Below are 18,751 nucleotides of genomic sequence, written 5' to 3' on the forward strand. Positions count from 1 at the left end.
ATATAGATGTGTATGTATATATGTGTGTATATGAATATATGTGCACACAAACATACATATATGTATATACAAACATACATATATACTTGTGAGCATACATATCTCTATCTACATATATGCACACACATACATATATATGTACATATGTATACACACATACACAAATGAGGCAGTCCCTGACTTCATGAGGCTTACTGTTTACTGGAAAGTTCCCAGTGAAGTAGGACCCTTAAAATATTAGGGAACTGGAGAGCTGGAAGGAACTTCAGTAGCAAATTAGTCCACAGTCTATACATGAAATCAAAATCCTCACTAATGCATTCAACATGTGATAGAAATGATTTGGAGATATTTGTGTTATCCAGCAACATGATACAGTAAAGGACCCTATGGTGAGTTAATATGGGAAGAAAGAGCCACCCCCTCCTTCCTGGGGCAAAGTCACAGTTGTTTTTTATTTCAAGTTGCCATGTACTTTCTAGCAATTTCTAAACCATGGTGCCTGAACTCTGATTGGCCTCATCCATGCCCCCGCCTTAGAAGTTGGACACTGTCCCCTGGGACCCTGGGCTCTTATATGTGAGCCTTTGACTTACCTGACGTGGAGCTCAGATCACTACACACTCTCCAACTACTTCCACATGCACATGAACACTTTCCATCTCCTTCCAACTTTATATGTTGTCTTCCATTTAGAATGCAAGCTCTCTGGGGCAGTGTTGCCTTGTTTGCTTGTACTTATATCCCTCATTTTTACGTAGCACAGTACTTGGTACATAATAAGCATATAATTCCTCCTTCCTTCTTTCTTTCCTTCCTTTCTTGACTTAAAATAAGAAAATAAATATGTAGATAAGAAAAATTAATATTCAATACATGAGGTATGAGAGACATTGCAGAAAGACCTGGGTTTAAGTCTTGCCCCTGACAAATTTTGGCTGAGTGACCTTGGGCAAGTCACAAGCTTACACTGCCCTCAGGTTACATATTGCCTTTTTATGACATTTCTTCCCCTTTATTCTAGATTAAGAGGCCACATAGAATGATGCATAGAAGGTTGAAGTTGGAAAATCTAGGGTTCCAATCTTGCCTCTAACATTTTCTAGTACAGATTAATCTATCTGAGCTTTAGGCAGCTCTCTCAGACTATAAACTATCACTAAATTGTAATTTGATGGTGGAAGAAATCATAGGTGCTTAATGTGCTGAGCTTCTGTGTCAAAGTTGCCTTTGATGCTAATTATAACCAGATTCATTTCAGTTGCATTTAACTGTTGGGATGAGGAGTGGGTAGAAGAATATGTGTGATTTGATTCAGGCCCCTAAAGATTACCTTCGAAAAGAGTGCAGTCAAAGGCCAGAAATATAACAGATAGCTTACTGACATCATTCAGGATGTGTGAATGAAAAGCTCTAAATTCCCATCTTTGCCATCCAGTATAATTTCATATTTGTTGAATTACTGGGCCTCTTGCTTAACTATTTCACTCCCTTTCTTTCTGATCTTTCCAGATCCAAGCTTTTGAGGTTCATAGATTTACAGAATATCAGAGTAGATCTCCATTTCTCTCGTAAATCACCAATCTCTCTGTCTATCAGTTCCTTTTCTGCTGCCCACAGAAACACTCATGTCTCTCTATCCAAGAACAAAAACTAAAAATTCTGACCATTCCTGCTAGCTACAGTCAGATATCTTTCTTCTCCCTCTTAGCTAAATTGCTTGGAGCAAATATATAGGTATATATGTGTGTATATACACACACACATACATACACACATATATGAATATTTGTTGTTATTCAGCAGTTTTAGTTGTGTTCGAGTCTTTGTGATCCCATTTGGAGCTTTCTTGCCAAAGATACTGGAGTAGCTTGGCAAACTACTGGCATTTCCTTCTCCAGCTCATTTTACAGGTAAGGAAACTGAGGCAAACAAGGCTAAGCAACTAACCCAGGGTCACATAGCTAGTAAGTGCCTGAGGTTGGATTTGAACTCAGGTCTTCCTGATTCCAGCACTTTATCCACTATGCCATTTTAGCTCCCTATATCTTTATCTATCTCTATATCTACACTCACACACACATATATGTACATGTGTCTATAACAGCAAAACAAAATCAATACCTTGTCTATGTTTGAGAATATGAAGAACATTTCCAAAAGCAGGACCAATTTGTATCTTTATTAATAGTGTTTGTATGCCTCCCTTCTTTGTTTCAGAATTTTGAAGATTTCCAACTGTTATCATCTTTGCCAATATGATGCATGTGAGGTGAAACCTCTGAATTATTTTGGTTTACATTTTTATTATTCATTCTAGGCAATTTTTTCATATGGTTGTTAAACGTTTGCATTTCTTCTTTTGAAAGCACTGCATCTCTCATGAGACAGATGAAAGCTGAAATCACATTTGGAAATGTAAAGGACCTTAGAAAGAATGTAGCCACTCAATAAGCCTTTATTAAATCCCTATTATGTGCCAGGCACTTTGCAGTGACTGGTGATACAAAGACAGAGATGAATCAGTCATGGCCACAGGGAGCTTATATTTCAGGGGCATAGGGAAGGGGCGGAGAAGTGGCATAGATACAGAGAAGCAAATGTAAAATAGATACAAAATAAATGCAATCAAACAAAAACCATTTATTAAGTAGCTATCATGTGCCTGGCTTGTGTTAAGCATTGGGGATCCAAAAAAAAAAGAGGCAAAAGCTAGTCCCTACACTCAAGGAGCTCACAGTCTAATAGGGGAGACTATATGCAAACATGACCTATAGAAAGGAGAGGTAGGAGATATTTAACTGAGGAAAGGCATTAGAATTAAGAGGAGGTAGAGGAGGCTTCCTCTAGAAGGTGGAAGTTTAACTGAGACTTAAAGGAAACCAAGGAAGTCGGGAGTTGGAGTAGAAGAGGGAGAGAATTCCAGGCATGGGGGAGAGCCAGAGAAAATGCCTAAAGCTGAGAGATGGAGAGTCTTGTTTGTGAAACAGCCTGGAGGCAGTGATTTGGGGAGAGGAGGGCAGAACCATAGGAGGAATCCAGAAGAGCCTCATACAAAATGCTACACTTAAGTCATGCCATGAACACAGCTGAGGATTTTGAGAAGCAAGGGTAGGGAGAGATTCCAGCCCCCTTCCATTTACAAAGGAGGTTAGCGAGAAGTGACTTGTCCACTGAGGTAGTAAGTAGAAGAGCTGGTATTTGAACCCTGAAATTTACAGGGACCCAGCTCTGCATAACACTAAGTGCATTATTCGGCTGCTGCCTTTGCCACAGTGCCCAGGGAGGAGGAATTCAATAAATGCTTGGGGCCTGATTGATCGAATTTCTCACTGCAGGCTCAAGACTTGCCTGGTTTCCCTCCCTCCTCCATCCCCATTAGTGTTCTTTAGTCTTCCCTTTGGCCTGAATTTTGTGATATTTTTCTTTCTGCTGCAGTTTTTTAAAAATGTCTTGCCTGTAGACTTTATTATTTCATTCTGGACCCCAGTGAGTATTCACCACAATCACTGTGCTGCGCATAGACAAACAAAACAGTCCATCCATCATTCTCCTTTCTCTTTCCTTTATTTCCAGATAGAATTGTTCCCTTCCATCTTTCTGTAAAGGGAAGCATGTGGAACCCTTAGGAGTCTTCTGCAAAGGAGCCCCTTCTTCTTTCTCCTTTTTCTACATTGGCAAAGCTTGTCCTTGCAGCTAACAGCAGCAGAATGAGCTTCCGGGGATAGGATGAGGAAGCACCTGGCTGCCATTAACAGCTGAAAGCCTCCATCGGAGGAGCTCAGCTGCCCTGGAGACTGTACTAATGAGCCGACCTTGAGTTGGATTTTTAAAGTAGACTTTTGTGTTTTTGGAAAATTGAGAGATACTCAAATGCCCATAAAAATAGACTTTACATACATAGGAGGGGTGGAGGGGAAGGATTACTAAAACCTCAGTACTACTTCTGTAGACAAGTTGGAACATAATGAGGTTGGGGATGGTGGATGTGATCAGATTGATGAGGGCATTTGAGACCTTGATAATTTGGGGTCGGCTGCTAAGTAGCATAGTGGACAGAGCTGGACCTGGTGTTAGGAAGACCTGAGTTGAAAATCACGTACTAACTAGCTGTGTGACACTGGGCAAGTCACTTATGTTGGCCTCAGTTTCCTCATCTGTAAAGAAAGGATAATAATAGCACCAACCTCTCAAGGTTTTGTGAGTGTCAAATGAAAGGATAATTATAGAGCACTAAGCACAGTGCCTGGCACATAGAAAGTGCTGTCTAGATATTAGCAATGATGTTTAACCTTGTGATAAGAAGACTTGGGCAGAACATGCTGTCTTCAAGCATTTGAAAAGCTGTGACCAGAATGCAAAGTTAAACTTATTCTCCTTAACCTCAAAGGGCAGAACTAGGTCGATTGGTATTAGTTTCAGAGACGAGTAACGAAAGTCAAAGAGAACTTGCCACAAGTGAAGTTTCCTTGTGGAGTGGGTCCCTTCTAATGCTGAGATTCTGGTTCTACCATCCATATCCTAAATCATTTATTTTAGTTGCTCATGTAGGATAGATACAAGCTCAGTATTTTTGCATTTTGTTTAGACTTCATAACCTAAAGCAGAGTTCAATTTTATCAACTTTCAACATTTTGAAAGAAATTTCTAATTTACATCAAAAATTTATAGTTGTAAATTGTCATAGGAATAAGAATTGCTATTAGAAATGGGATTTCATGAGCAGATTTACAAACCTGCCAGGTTTCTGACTTGAATGATCTCAATTGCTTGTCTCTTGCAACATTCTGGAAATTGCTGTCCCATTCACTTCACTCTTGCTGTGACACATAACTTCAAACTGTTCTTTCTGAAATGGCCATCGAGGAAATATTGTGCTTCAAATGATGGTGTCTGAAATAACCCAGAAGCCCACAGGATACTGGTGATGGTAATTAAGAATGATGAGTTGAACAATTTGTGGTTGATGACTTCTATTTCTGTCTCTTCTTCATTCAGGGAACACTTAGCAAATCAGCCTAGAATTATTAGAATGCTAATATGATCGACAATCACTTATATTTTTGCAGTGCCTTAAGGCTGATAAATCTTTTAATGATAACAATAAAAATAAGAGTTAGCATTTGTACAACACTTTGAGGTTTTTGAAGAAATTTCCATATGCCATCTCATTTGATCCTCACAACAATCCCATGGGTGTGGTGCTTTTTCAATCTCCATTTTCCAAATGAGGAAACTGAGGCTGAGAGAAGTTACATGCCTGGTTCTGGGTCACACAGCTAATAGGCATCCGAAGCAGGATTTAAACACATCTTTCTTACTCCAGGTTTATCTACCATGACACCTGACTGGCTCTTTCCACCACCTAGTACTGTTGCTAGCAAAAATGGTATTATGCTCATTTTATGGGTGAAGAAACTGAGGGTCTTTGAGGTTAAGACTTGCCAAAGATCACAAAGTTGGATTGTTATGTCAAGCATATCTGACTCTATGACAAATGCCTTCACCACTATATCAAACTGCCTACACTTAATTTCCAATCACTTGCATTATCCACTTGCCCATACAATGAAGAGTAAAGCATTATGGATGTACATATAATGGCAAAGCATAATCAATCAAAAAAGCATTTATTAAGCACCTTAAGTGACAGACACTGTACTAGGTTCTGAGCAAGCAAAGACATAAAAAAAGAAACAATCCATGACCTCAAGAAGCATGTAATATAGTCTGGGGATGCAACATATATACATAAGTGATTTACAAAGCATACGTAAAATAGATGCAGTGTAGCTTGGGGGAAAGGTACGAGCATCTAAAGCCATCAGGGAAGGCTTTTTGTAGAAGGCGATTCTTGAACTAAGTTTTGAGGAAAACTAGGGATTCTGAGAGATAGAAGGAAGGAGGAGAATTCATTTCAGGCTTGTGAGATGGCCAGTACAAAGGGCCTAAAGGCAGGGGATGGTGTACCATTTATGAAGAAGAGGAAGGCCAGTCTGGTTAGACCAAAATATGTATGGAAGTGAGTACATGTAATAATGCTGGAAAGATTGGTTTGAGTCAGATTGCGAATGAGGGGCTTCTAACATCCTCATCATCTGGTACCCTTAGCCAGAGACAGAATGATGTGATGATTAGAAACCTTAGTCCAGGAAGACCTGGATTTAAATCCTGCCCTTGATGTTTCCATTACATATCCAAGTCTCAGTTTTCTCATCTATAACCTGGGAATTTTAACTTCAAAACAATAAAAATTTCTTACATACCTACTATGTAACTACCATATATTGTGTGATCCCAGGCCAGTTGGCTTTTCAGTGCTCCAGGCAAGTGACATTATACAGAGGAAGGAAAGGTTTCTGATCTGTATAGATCGACAAGTTTCCTCCCCATGCCAATGAAGTCATAGACATAGATAAAGCAAAACATATTAGCAAAGACTCAAGATTTTTCTATTGTCCAAAATATTATATGAAGCTAGATCTGGGGCTCTTAACCTGCATATGTGAACTTTAAATATTATCTTAGCAATTTGGCAACTGCATTTCAAAATGTTTGGTTTCCTTTGTTCCTATGTATTTTATTTTGCCCATTTACAGATATCCTGAGAAGGGGTATGTAGGCTTCATCAGACTTCTCAACAGGCTGGTCTGTATCACAAAAAAAGGTTAAGAATGCCTGAGCTGGATGGATTCATCACATTCAGAGCTGACTATTAAGCTTCTATCTTGGACATGCTCTCCAAGGGGACAGGAATCAGGCCTAGAATTAGACAGGAAGATGTGACTTGGTTGGTTTGTCTTCTGGGAAATTGCAAAACTTTTTAATCATGCCAACCTACTCCCAGATATAAAGTTCCATCTTTTAAATATCAGTCTTCTAGGGTTGTTGTATGGCTGTGAGTCATGAACAGTAAAATCTCAAAAGAATTAAAAATAAATAGCACAGAAGGCAACAGAGAGCCACGTGGTAGGCTTTGGCGAACTGAAGTAGAACCAAAGGGAAGTATAATAATAACAGCTAACATTTATGTGTAGTACACAATTTCAGTTGATCTTAATAGCAACCCTATGGGAAGGGAAGGAAATAAGCAGTTACGTAATATCTACTATGTGCTCGGAACTGGACTAAGCAGTTTTGCAAATATCTCATTTGATCCTCACAAAATTCTTTGAGATAGATGCTGTTATTAACCCCCTTTTTTGTAGATGAGAAAAGTAAGGCATGTTAAGTGACTTGCCCAGGATCACAAAGCTACTAAGTGTCTGAAGCAGGAATTGAGGTCAGGTCTTGACTCCAGGTCCAGTCTTCTATCCACTGTACCATGTAGCTGTCTAGGATGTTACCAAAGAAACGTATGATTGAAAAAGCCTTAGGTTGACTGTAGGGGCTTTCTGGTAAATGTTTAACAACCAGTTCTCTGAAGAAAAATTATACTCAAGACACACTTTTATATTTAATCTGCATCATTAATATCTTTTCCATCTCTTTCTCAAGTCTAAACCAGGGGTGGGGAACCTGTGGCCTCGAGGCCAAATGTGGCTTTCTAGGTCCTCAGGGGTGGCCTTTTGAATGAGTCTAAGTTTTATAGAACAAACCATTTTACTAAAAGGATTTGTTGTGCGAAGTTTGGATTCAGTAAAAGTTCTACACATGTGGCCTCAAGGTTGTAGATTCCCCAACCTTTTAGACTACAAGACAACATTAACAAACATTTTATCAAATCAAAATAATGTTTTGTTAAAACAAAACAATAAACAAAACCCCTGTTTTTGGTATTTGTTGATTTCCAACTTTCAAATGCTCACCCTGGAAATTTGATAACTGACTCCCATGAGACAATCAGAGTAGATTCCACCTCACCCCTGAATGGGAGATAATAGGTTGACAGCAGGAGTGCTCTGCTGGCATCCATCCTAATGATATCAGGAGAAATCAAGGAAGATCTTGGCATGGTGGGTGAACCCACCATATCACATTCAGGGGAGCACATGAATGAGAGTCATTTAGAATGGGCTGACATGGAGGGGTGGTGATCTGTCTACATCAGATTTTAGATTCGTTTGAATATTTTTGTAGCTGCTGAACTAGTTGTTGTGAGATTCCAGTAAGATTAGGAATATAAAATACTTTGTGAACTTTGAAGTTCTTCACAAATATTCAATATTATTATTAGTAAGTGACTATGGGATGAATGAGGCAATATCTTTGCCTTCCAGTTATTTATTGACTGAAACCACTGAATGGAAAAATAAGGGCTGCAAGGAATGAAATTTCAAAGTGAACTATGAAGTGGGAAGTGGTGACAAGTCAGGGCTGCTTCACATGCTCAGATGTCTATTTTGAGGGAGAAAAAAGAAAAGGTTAGAGGGGACAACTCTTGGAGACTTTGGAGTTGAGGAGATGTTGTTAGCCCTTTGCAGATGAAGCACATCTCTTTGTGACTTGGCTTCACTTTATTTGGCTCATTCATGTTCCACTTGTGAACTCCTGACTCTTCAGGACCCTGGAGAGTGACAGCTGGGGAGCTAGACTTCTGAAGATTGAGATCAAGACTGTCATTCACCTGCACAGGACGCTATCTTCCCATGACTTTCTCTATAAAAAAGCTGCTCACAATTCCCCAAGGATTCTATGATATGAACATACACAAAATGCCAAAAGAATCTTAAATGTGTAAGAATGAATCCCAACTCTACTGCTTGTTATCTGTGAGGCCTAACCCCCTTTAAATTGCCTCATTTCCCACATCTGTAAAATGAGGGGCTTAGACAATCTCACCTCTAACATACATGGCAACTCTAAATCCTTGTTCCAATGATCCAGTCTCTGAAATCTGAATGCTCTGGTCTCTGACCTGCTCTGATGTCCATATTTACATGTACTTTGAGGTTTGCAAAGGGTGTAATATATACGATCTCATTTAATCCTTACCAGCACCCTGTGAGGTAGGTGCTATCAATATCACCATTTTACAGATGAGAAAACTAAGACTCCCAAAAGTTAAGAATATAGTCACACAGTGAGCTTTCAAGGTGAGATGTGATCCCAGATCTTCCTCATGGCAGAGCCAACTCTCTACCCAGAATTCCATGCTATCTTTTTTCAGGTATTCATTTGTTTTATTATTATTATTATATAATATATATTATTATTCATTTATTTTTAAAGTGTCTATTTTGCAGTGGAGAGTGTCCAGTAAACTGTATAGGGAAGAATTAAATGTCTTGAGAAATGAGTTCAAATCCTGTCTGTGCTTATGTGACCCTGGACAAGTCACTTACCATCCACGGACCTCAGTTTTCTCATCTGAAAAGAATATGGGACAAGATGCTCTCTAGGAGCCCTCCCAACTCTAAATCTATAATATCAGCTACATGGAAAGATAAGTGTGGTTTAAAAAAACCTTCACATTTCTTAGAAGTTTGATTTGTGCTTGGTTATTTTAGAATACAGGAGCTGAGACAATGACCAACTGTTATCTAGAAACTAAGGCTCCCTCCTTTGAGAAACTTCCTTATGGGTGATTGTAATGATGATGCGAAATTTTATTTTAGTACAGAGTTTCCACACCAGGCAATCCCCACATTGACAGTAATCATGGGTCTGAAGTAAAAATAAACAAACAAATAAGCAAACAAATAAATAAATGAGCTTTCATGGATAACAACAACGACGATGGTAACAAAAATAATAATAGCTAACATTTCTATAGCATTGCATGTCAGGCACTGTGCTAAGTGCTTTATATTTATAATCTCATTTGATCCTCACAAGAATGGTAGGTGCTGATGTTATTCCCATTTTACAGAAATATAGGCCCTGGCAATGGTTCCCATAAATTTTCTTTCATTAGAGGCAGCTGGATGGTGCAGCGGATAGAGTGCCAGGCCTGAAGTCAGGTAGACCAGAGTTCAAATCTAGTCTCAGAATTTTACTAGCTGATTGACATTAGGCAAGTCACTTAACCTATGTTTGCCTCAGTTTCCTTATCTATAAAATATGCATAACCTTACCTCTTAGGGTTGTTAGAAGTATCAAATCAGATCATATTTATAAAGTAGCCTGGGCAGCTAGGTGTTACAGTGGATAGAGTGCTGAACTTGGAGTCAGACTCTTACTAGGCAAGTCACCTAATCTTGTTTGCCTCAGTTTCCTCATCTGTAGAATGAACTGGAGAAGGAAATGCAAATCACTCCAATATTTCTGCCAAGAAATCCCCAAATGGGGTCACAAAGAGTCAGACACAACTGAAATGACTGAACACACAGTTTGATATGTAGGAAGTGCTATATAAATGCTAGCTATTATTATCTAGCCAGTGCCCATAGAGACATAAATCTTGGGCATTTTCTGGACCTGGAAGATGCTTATCCTTCTAGGAATCTTTCATTCTTCCATTTTTGCAGGTCTCTTTCTAGCATATTTCTTCACTGCCGAAGGGATTTGAGTATAAGATTTCTATAACCTCTCGGCTTACTAAATATGATGGTGGCAAAATGCCAGTAAAACTAATCAGGCTGACTCCTCACCAGGGTCAGCCATCCTCCCTTTCTGAGGCTTCTGATTGTTAATCTCCCCTGCTCCCATTTGTTTCCTAGCACACTGAGCTGTGCATCTTGATATCCTATTTACGGACTCTATATAGATTTATACCTAACTTTCCTACACTCTTCATTCTTTATTGACCCATCCATAATCATGTTTTAGTAGGAAAAAAATGTATAGTACCTGGAGAGAATAAGAGGCTACAAGTATTTTAGGGCCTTGTCAGCATTTAAGGTAGTAACTATGACATTTGGTGGGAATGGGCCTCTTCCCATGATGGATTGGATACCTTAATTTTTTGAAGACTAAACTGAAGGTGACAGATACTTAACAGACTTGTTCCACTTCTCCCCTCATTCTAGAGTGAGTTATACCAGAGTTCCATTATCCAATAGATCAACTTTCTGGTCCAAATAGGAAAGATTTATCTGATGAGATGTATTCAGTAATCTGCTAGTCTAGAGTATCCTCCAGTCGCCAGGATGAAGGGTGCTTAGGGAGCCTTCTTATTCTCTTTTTGGAGAAGGGGTTTTCTAAGGTTTAGGGCTTTTCTTTTCCCCCTAAAATTCTGCCTCCTTATGGGATCATAGATTTAGAACTGTAGGCCTATAGATAGTTTATTCTGCTGCCTCACATTTTACCAAAGAGAAAACTGAGGCAACTTAAGGGTTCCATGTAAACACAAATCATAAGAATGAATCACAATTCAAACCTTTGTCTTCCAGACTAAAGTTAAATGTTTTATTCTCTATGTTAATTTAATTTTATTTTTTATTCTTTTGCTCTGGATTTGTGATTTCTTTGGTATGGGAAAGTTGTGGGTCAGGAAATTCCCTTGTCAGTGCTGTTGGGTAACTCTGCACCTTATTGTCTTAGACAAGTTGGTGGTTCAGTGGGTAGAGTGCAGGACTTGGATTCATGGAAGCCTCAATTCAAATGCTGCTTCTGACATTTATTAGAAATGTGACCCCAGGCAAGTCATTAAACCACTGTCTACCTAAGTTTCCTCAGCTGTAAAATGGGGTTAACAATAGCACTTACCTCCCAGGGTTGTTATGAAGATTAAATGAAATAATATATTTTACAAATATTGTATATATTTTGAAAACTATGTTAGTCATCATTGCCATTATTTGAAAACTGCCTGGACACTACAAGGTTAAGTGACTCATCCAGGGTCAAACAGTCAGGATGTGTCAAAGGTCTGACTTCAACTCAGGTCATCTTCACTCTGAGGCAGTTCTCTACCTACTATACCATGCTCCCCCTCATTTGGGATATTATCAATTAGAAAAAGAAAACCTTATTACTCCAAATTCTAATTTCCTTATGGGATGCTAATACCAAAATGCGTGACATCTTCATATCCATTCTGATGAATATGTGTGATTCCTGGTAAATATTGAATTCTTTCCCAATTCCTTTTGATTGCAGGTCATCAGCTCTGATACAGAATCTACTGTTTCTTTCTGGATGATAGACACTGGGCAGAAAATCAAACAGTTTACGGGTTGCCATGGCAATGTGGAAATCAGCACCATGGCCCTAGATCCAAGTGAGAAGAGGCTTTTAACTGGGAGCCCAGATGGTGCAATAAAGGTGTGAACAAACTCTGGGATGCTGTTTGCCAGCTCTTTTCTCTATAGGAGCTGGGCCAAAAGATTCTGCTGGGGGAAAACAACATCCATCTATGTGTGTGTGTGTGTGTGTGTGTGTGTGTGTGTGTGTGTGTGTGTGTGTGTGTGTGTGTGTGTGAATGCTTGTGTATGTTGGCCTTGTTAGAGGAGAGATGCGACCAGATGACACTTCTTAATGAAAATCTTTAGTAACAAAGCTGTCAGGAAAATAGATCTTGAGGAGACAAGCCATGCTAAGGCATTCTTGAATGAAGGGATGATAAATGTAGATGAAAGGATTAGTTCACAAGGGAGCTGGCCAGCGACTTGAGCTGCATTTACCTAACAACCCATACAAGGGAGCCAAAGACAAGTAGATTTTTGCTCCTTGAAAGCACTGACTGTCTTCTATTTCTGGCCTAAAGCATGTGACAAATTCTGAAATGTCAATGACTTTTCCCTGGATCCTTGTTAGGGTTTTTTATTATCTCTAGGTTTATTTTATTAATCTTTATTATCATAACACGCTGGTATCTAGAGATGGGTTATACTTTCCACATTGCCATATGGCATGGCTTGCATAACCTAATGCAAGTAATGTAATTATTAATTTATTTGAGGGCATGATGCTAGTTGATGTTTACTACTATATTACATGTATGAAACTTTGGGATTTCTTTTTTTTGATGGGGGGGCAGGACATATGTCCCAAGGATATATTCATGATTTTACCAGAGTAGGGAATTCCCAGTGTGGAAACTCTGTCCACTAATTCAAGATTGGCAACTGATGGATAACTTCTAGTTATAGAGAATTACGTAGGCCCCCAAGAAGCAAAATAATCTGCCCTAGGTCACGCTGACAGTAAATGGAAAAACTGGCATTCAAACCCAGGTGCTCTGATGCCAAATTTAGCACCCTTTCCTTTCCAACATGATTGGATATTACCCTCCACCCCAAACTCTGTGATCCAACAAAACTGCCTTCTCCCTGTTCCTTACACAATGTACTCCATCTCTCATCTCTGTGCCTCTGCACTGGCTGTCCAATCTGCCTGGAATCTTCTCTCTCCTCATTTCTGCTCATAGCCTCTCTCTTCCTTTAAAATATATCTCAAGTGCCATCATTTACACAAAACCTCTCCTTAACCCTCCAAGTACTAATTCCCTTCCTATAAATTGTTTTATATTAAGCTACCTTCTATATATTTGTATTTATCTCCTTTATATATCTCCATTATATTAATGCTTTATACACATACACATGCACACACATATCTATATTAGCTGTGTTTCCCCACTAGAATATAAGCTTCTTGTAAATAAGGATTATTTTAATTTATTGTATTTATATTCCCAGCTTCCAGCATGATGTATAGAACCTAGAAAGATCTTGGTAAACATTTGTATTCTGATTGATTCTCTTTCCACTCTCAGAGACACATCTTTTTCTTGTAAGGAAGCAAGCCCAATAAAACCAACATATCAGCCTATCGGCCAAGTCAGACAGTAGCTACAGTGCTCCACACCCTTAGCTCCCCACATGTGCAAAGAAGGGAGGGAGGTGCACGTTCTGATCTTTTCTTGTAGGCTTAACATCATCATTTTCCCCTTTGTGGTTACTCTTCCTAATTAGCTATTATGTTCAGTGTGTGTGTGTGTGTGTGTGTGTGTGTGTGTGTGTGTGTGTATTATTTTCCTAGTTCTGCTTGTTTCACTTCATATTAACCTTCTCGTATTTTTGTATAGACTTCACATTCATAATTTCTTGTGGAATGATACATTTATTTACCACACCTTGTCAACCATTCCTCAATTGAAAAATGTCTACCAGGCATCTGTATCCCTGGTGTACTTTCTGATAGTCTGGTTTTTAAGAAGTGAACCAATTAAAAATTAAAATGCTCAGTCATTTTCTTTCCATGTTCCTAGTCAAACTGATCTTAAGGAACAGAATGTCTCCTCATTAATATTTAATTATCCTAAATGCATTGGTGGATTGCCTTTGAATCGACTCATTATAAAATATATTGCTAACAGTTACCATATAATTGGTAATCACAAATACTTTAAAAGGAAACATATTCTCTTCAATTAATAGATATCTTAGCTAATTTTAAACTCTATCCCTAGAAGTCAACCCAAAGCATTTTATACAATATTGTTAAGTAAGGGGAATTTTTCAAAAAAAAGTATAATTTCTTTGCCTATTCTAAAGGTAATTTTTTTCCCTTAAAGATTTGGGATTTCAATGGACATTGTTATCATACCCTGAATGTGGGTCAAGATCGAGCTGTGGATATTTCTCAGATTTTAGTCCTAAAGAAGACAATCCTAGCGGTAGGCTGGGAGAGGTATGTCCTTGGATGTCTTGTAGTGAAAGAATGGAAAGAAGGTAAAGAGAATGGTTTCATGTTGGGTTTCCAAATCTAAAAACAGGAGGGAACATGGAAATGTTGACTCCCTCTGGGTCATTCATTTGCTGGTGACCTAATTGAGGGGAATTCTCAGTAGGAGTTGACTGCTTATCAACTGAGTGACAGATCAAAGAATCATAGGACTTAGAAGAACCTGGAGAAGCCATCTGGTGCCTATTTCTGGCTTGGGTGATTTGCTCCCAGAGAACATTAATGTCAGAAACAAAAGTTTCTCACCTTCTAGAATATTCTCTCAAGGAGGTCCTTATTTTCCCTCCCTTGGTATCACCTTCCAGGGTTTTGCAATTTTTAGTCAAAAAGCTTTTAATGTTTCCCCTCGATTCCTTCAGCTATAATTTGAGCCTTTGTTAAAAAAACAAAAAAGACAAAAACCAGATATCCAGCTAGAAAAGCAGGTTGGAATATTTTTCAGTTTGTTACACAGAGGTGGCCTTGATAAAGAAGTCACTATTTTCATGGAGATGTTTCTCAACTTTCTTCCCAAGGGAAGCTATATTTCCTTCTTTTTTTCTGGAGAACTGAAGGGTGCACCAGACCCAGGAATTCTAAGGCACGACTTACATAAGGAAAATTAAAGGGACCTGAATTTTGAAAATACGTTGTCCCATAAATTTGGCAGCACATAAAATACTGTTTTAATAGATAATTAACCAGCAGTTATTCACTGTCGAATTATCATTTTAATGACTCGAGGGTAGTAAGGGATAAACTGTTTCACCCCCCTCTTCATCAGACTCTATGCTCAGACAACTAACTGCCATTAGGGTGGATTTTATTAATCATAGAAAAGACCTTTAATCCAAGCATTAACGCATATAGACACATTAGCAGATGGAGCATATGGCCCATCATTTTTATTCCACAGAAATTTTGTTTGGTAGGAGGAAAAGTGCAGACCAAACCGTTCTACATAATATTGTGACATAATTCTTCCATATATGCCTTACAAAGGCAGGCTGCTTCCTGTCCATGGGAGCAATCATTGTGACTCATAGCTAATTCAGCAGTCTGCATCCTAATCATCTCTGAGCTAGGCACAGACACTGATCAAGGGGAAGTCTGTGGGCTAGGCAGTGTGCCTTCATTATGGAGCCTGGAGGAGCTTGGGTCGCACTCTGCCTCTGACATATTCTGGTTGGGTCACCATGAGCAAGTGAAGCATGACTTCTCAATGACCTAGGCACAACTCTAAGGCCATAAGTTTTAGATTTCAGTATGTATCAATGGAGGGAGTCCCTGTGTGGGAATTCTCTACAGTGATCAAGTCATAGAAATAGACTCCCTCTCCCCCTCAAAAAATTATATGATGAAATTACATAATTTTTCTTTAATGGCCAACTTGGGCTAATACTTATTTGAACTCTTACTGGAAAAGAATTGTTTTTTTCTTTTCACACTGAAAGAAATGAAAGGTAATTTCTGAGCAAGCTTCTGTGCTTGCTGGCACATAGCAGGTACTTAATAATAATACTTAGAGGACATCATTTTGTTCATTAAAAACATTAATAACCCATAATTAGAAGCAATGAAATGATTAAAATAATCTCATTTTAAAGAAACCAATTTTAGATATTAGAAGCTTAAAGCCATACAGGGCCACTGAGTTCAACAAATACATTGAAGAAAATCTAAAGACCAGTAGTCTGACTTTCTCACCTGTTATTTGGGTGATTAGCTATCATATACTCATGTATCTAGCATTGTCTCCCACTGCTATTCCTTTGCACATGCTGTTCCCCATGCTGGGGATGCCATCCTTCCTGATGTCTGTATCTTGAAAACCTCCCTTTGAGATTCAAGTGCCTCTTCCTATACAAGGCCTTTCCAGTAAACCCCCAGTCCCCACCTTCCTTATTATTTCCTTTGAAGATATTTTGTATCTGTTTATCTGTGCACATGTTTTCCCTCAGGAGAATGTAGGTCTCCTAAAGGCAGAGATTATTTACTTTTCTTTCTATCCCCAAAGCCCAGAAGAATAACTGATACATAATAGATATTTGGTAAATATTTGATGAACTCATTTGAATTGAACTGAAAAAGACTTTGAAAGGAAGCTTTGAGAATCTTGGGACGGAAGAATTCATCCTCCTAGTTGAGGTTCTCTAAAGGAACATTGGGGGTGGGGTGGGGGGTGAGGAGGCGTAGTTTTGGCTGAAACAAATGGAGACATAGTCTGTTTGGGTAGAAATCAGAGCTGACAAATCCATCACTACTGTTGACCGATTAGTCATGGTTAGAAGTAGCAGCACAACCTACCATGATACTGTGTTCCTTTCACTTATAATGGAAGGATCAATAAATTGTCCGTAATAATGCTTATTCATATTTTCATGGATTTATAAGCTATATTTCCTGAGAAAGAGGCATTGAATTGGAACATATTTTATAATACCCAAGACTGGATGTCTTTTATTGGAAGAATTTAGAAGAGGGGCTTGAAAGAGACATCATCAGCTCTGTTCGGGAAAGGGGAGGCAAGAGCGCTGATGTCATTTGTGCTACAAATGTCCTGGGGTGGCATAAACAACTCAGCTCCCTCTCCTGAAAAGCTTAGGGATTTGAGAAAAGGAACCTGAAGACTGTAATTAAACTTCAACAACCTCCTTCCAAACCCAAGGGAAGCTGCTGCCTTTATTACTGTTAGTTCATGAACCTGTGTCAACATGTACAAGCAAGTTTAATCTTTCTGTCCATTGGTCACTAAGGAGTCACTAACTGCTAACAATTAGTAGGGAGCATTTGATTAGATTGGCTGGGCAATTCTGTCAAAACTATGGAACCAGTGTGTGTCCCTGTGTAGACACAATGTTGTCTAAAAATGTTGGTTGTTTCGGACTTAAAAGATGTATCCCAAATTTTCCTGATTGTAAAGTACATGTGCTATTGTGAAGGTTGAAAGTAAGGATGACTTACTCCCCAAGGACATTAATGTCTGCACCAAGAGGCAGTGGCATGATGGTAATTTGAGCAGTTTAAAAAGTACTTCTTGTTACTGAAAAGGAAATATGCTGAGTGCAGAAACCACAATATGCCTTCCAGGGTCTGTGCAAGGTCAAGCTTCCAGTGCAGAATTAGGGTCACAGCTTTAGAACTGGAATGCACTTTAGGGGCCATTGGTTCAACTGCTTCATTTTATAGGAGAGGAACTGAGACTCTGAGAGGTTAAGTCTTGTCCCGGGTTATAGAACTACTAAATTTATCAGGGTATATGTGAACCAAGATCTTCCTAACTTCCAATTGAGAACTCCTAAAGCCAATTTCTGATCAAAATACATAAAGACAAATAGATTGATAAGCAATCAGCCAACAGAATTAATCAGCTCAGTCAATGCATCTATCTCATTTATACCACTCTGATTCAGACTTCCATCACCTCTCATCTGGAGAGATTACTGCAGTAACCTCCTAATTGAACTCCCTCTCTCAAGTCTCTCGCAGAGCTGTCAGCATGATTTTCTTGGTGTGACCGTGGTCAAATCAGTTAAGGATCTGAGTGTTAAAATCAAGAAATACCCACTCTCCTCCAAGGTTATAAAAAAGAAGAAATATATATATAGAAACACTATGCAAACCTTGAAATGATCTATACTGTACCTATCAGCCATTATTATTTGTCTGTATTATTTGTCTGCCTTTTATCTTTCTTTATTTCCCTCCTGGGGACCTTTTCTGGTCATGTAGATTTAATCCCATCCCTGTGGCAGTTTTAAGAGTCATAAATAAAATACTAAAGCTATATGAAGATATACATAAATAAAGCGCTAAATCAAAGACAAAAGAGCCTGAGACCTTCATGCAATATGTAGCCAAGTCCAAATAAGCACTAGTTATTGAACAGCTGGCATGGCTTCTCGCTCACAGTAGGTGCTCAATAAAGCTTTGTAGATTCAATTTGGAAGTCAATTTTTGAAAGTGACCTGAGTTTGAGGATTTCATAGGGCCTCAGGCAGAAAACCTAACCATCACAGAGTATAAGGTTTTTGCAATCATCTTTTCATGAACCATAATTTTCCTTAACTCCAGTGGCTTTACTTTTTAGTTACAATAAGGATCCGTTAATATTTTTCGTGGTTATTGTCAATTCTAGGATATTTGCAGAAGGGAACATAAAGAAGCAATTGTACTTGAAATTCACAGAGAAGCCAACTCC

At 38.7% G+C, this 18,751-nt stretch overlaps 1 protein-coding gene across 1 annotated transcript in view; it reads left to right on the top strand.

The window, feature by feature from the left end:
- WDR49 (WD repeat domain 49) overlaps positions 1 to 18,751 on the top strand; it is a 198,229-nt gene that overhangs the window by 102,910 nt on the left and 76,568 nt on the right. The window contains exons 8-9 of the mRNA XM_072618556.1: positions 11,983 to 12,147; positions 14,402 to 14,517. Of these exons, the coding sequence (XP_072474657.1) occupies positions 11,983 to 12,147; positions 14,402 to 14,517 (281 nt within the window). The remainder of the gene's footprint in view (positions 1 to 11,982; positions 12,148 to 14,401; positions 14,518 to 18,751) is intronic.

Source organism: Notamacropus eugenii, chromosome 6, assembly GCF_028372415.1.
Source record: "Notamacropus eugenii isolate mMacEug1 chromosome 6, mMacEug1.pri_v2, whole genome shotgun sequence".
In the NCBI taxonomy this organism is placed as follows: Eukaryota; Metazoa; Chordata; class Mammalia; order Diprotodontia; family Macropodidae; genus Notamacropus; species Notamacropus eugenii.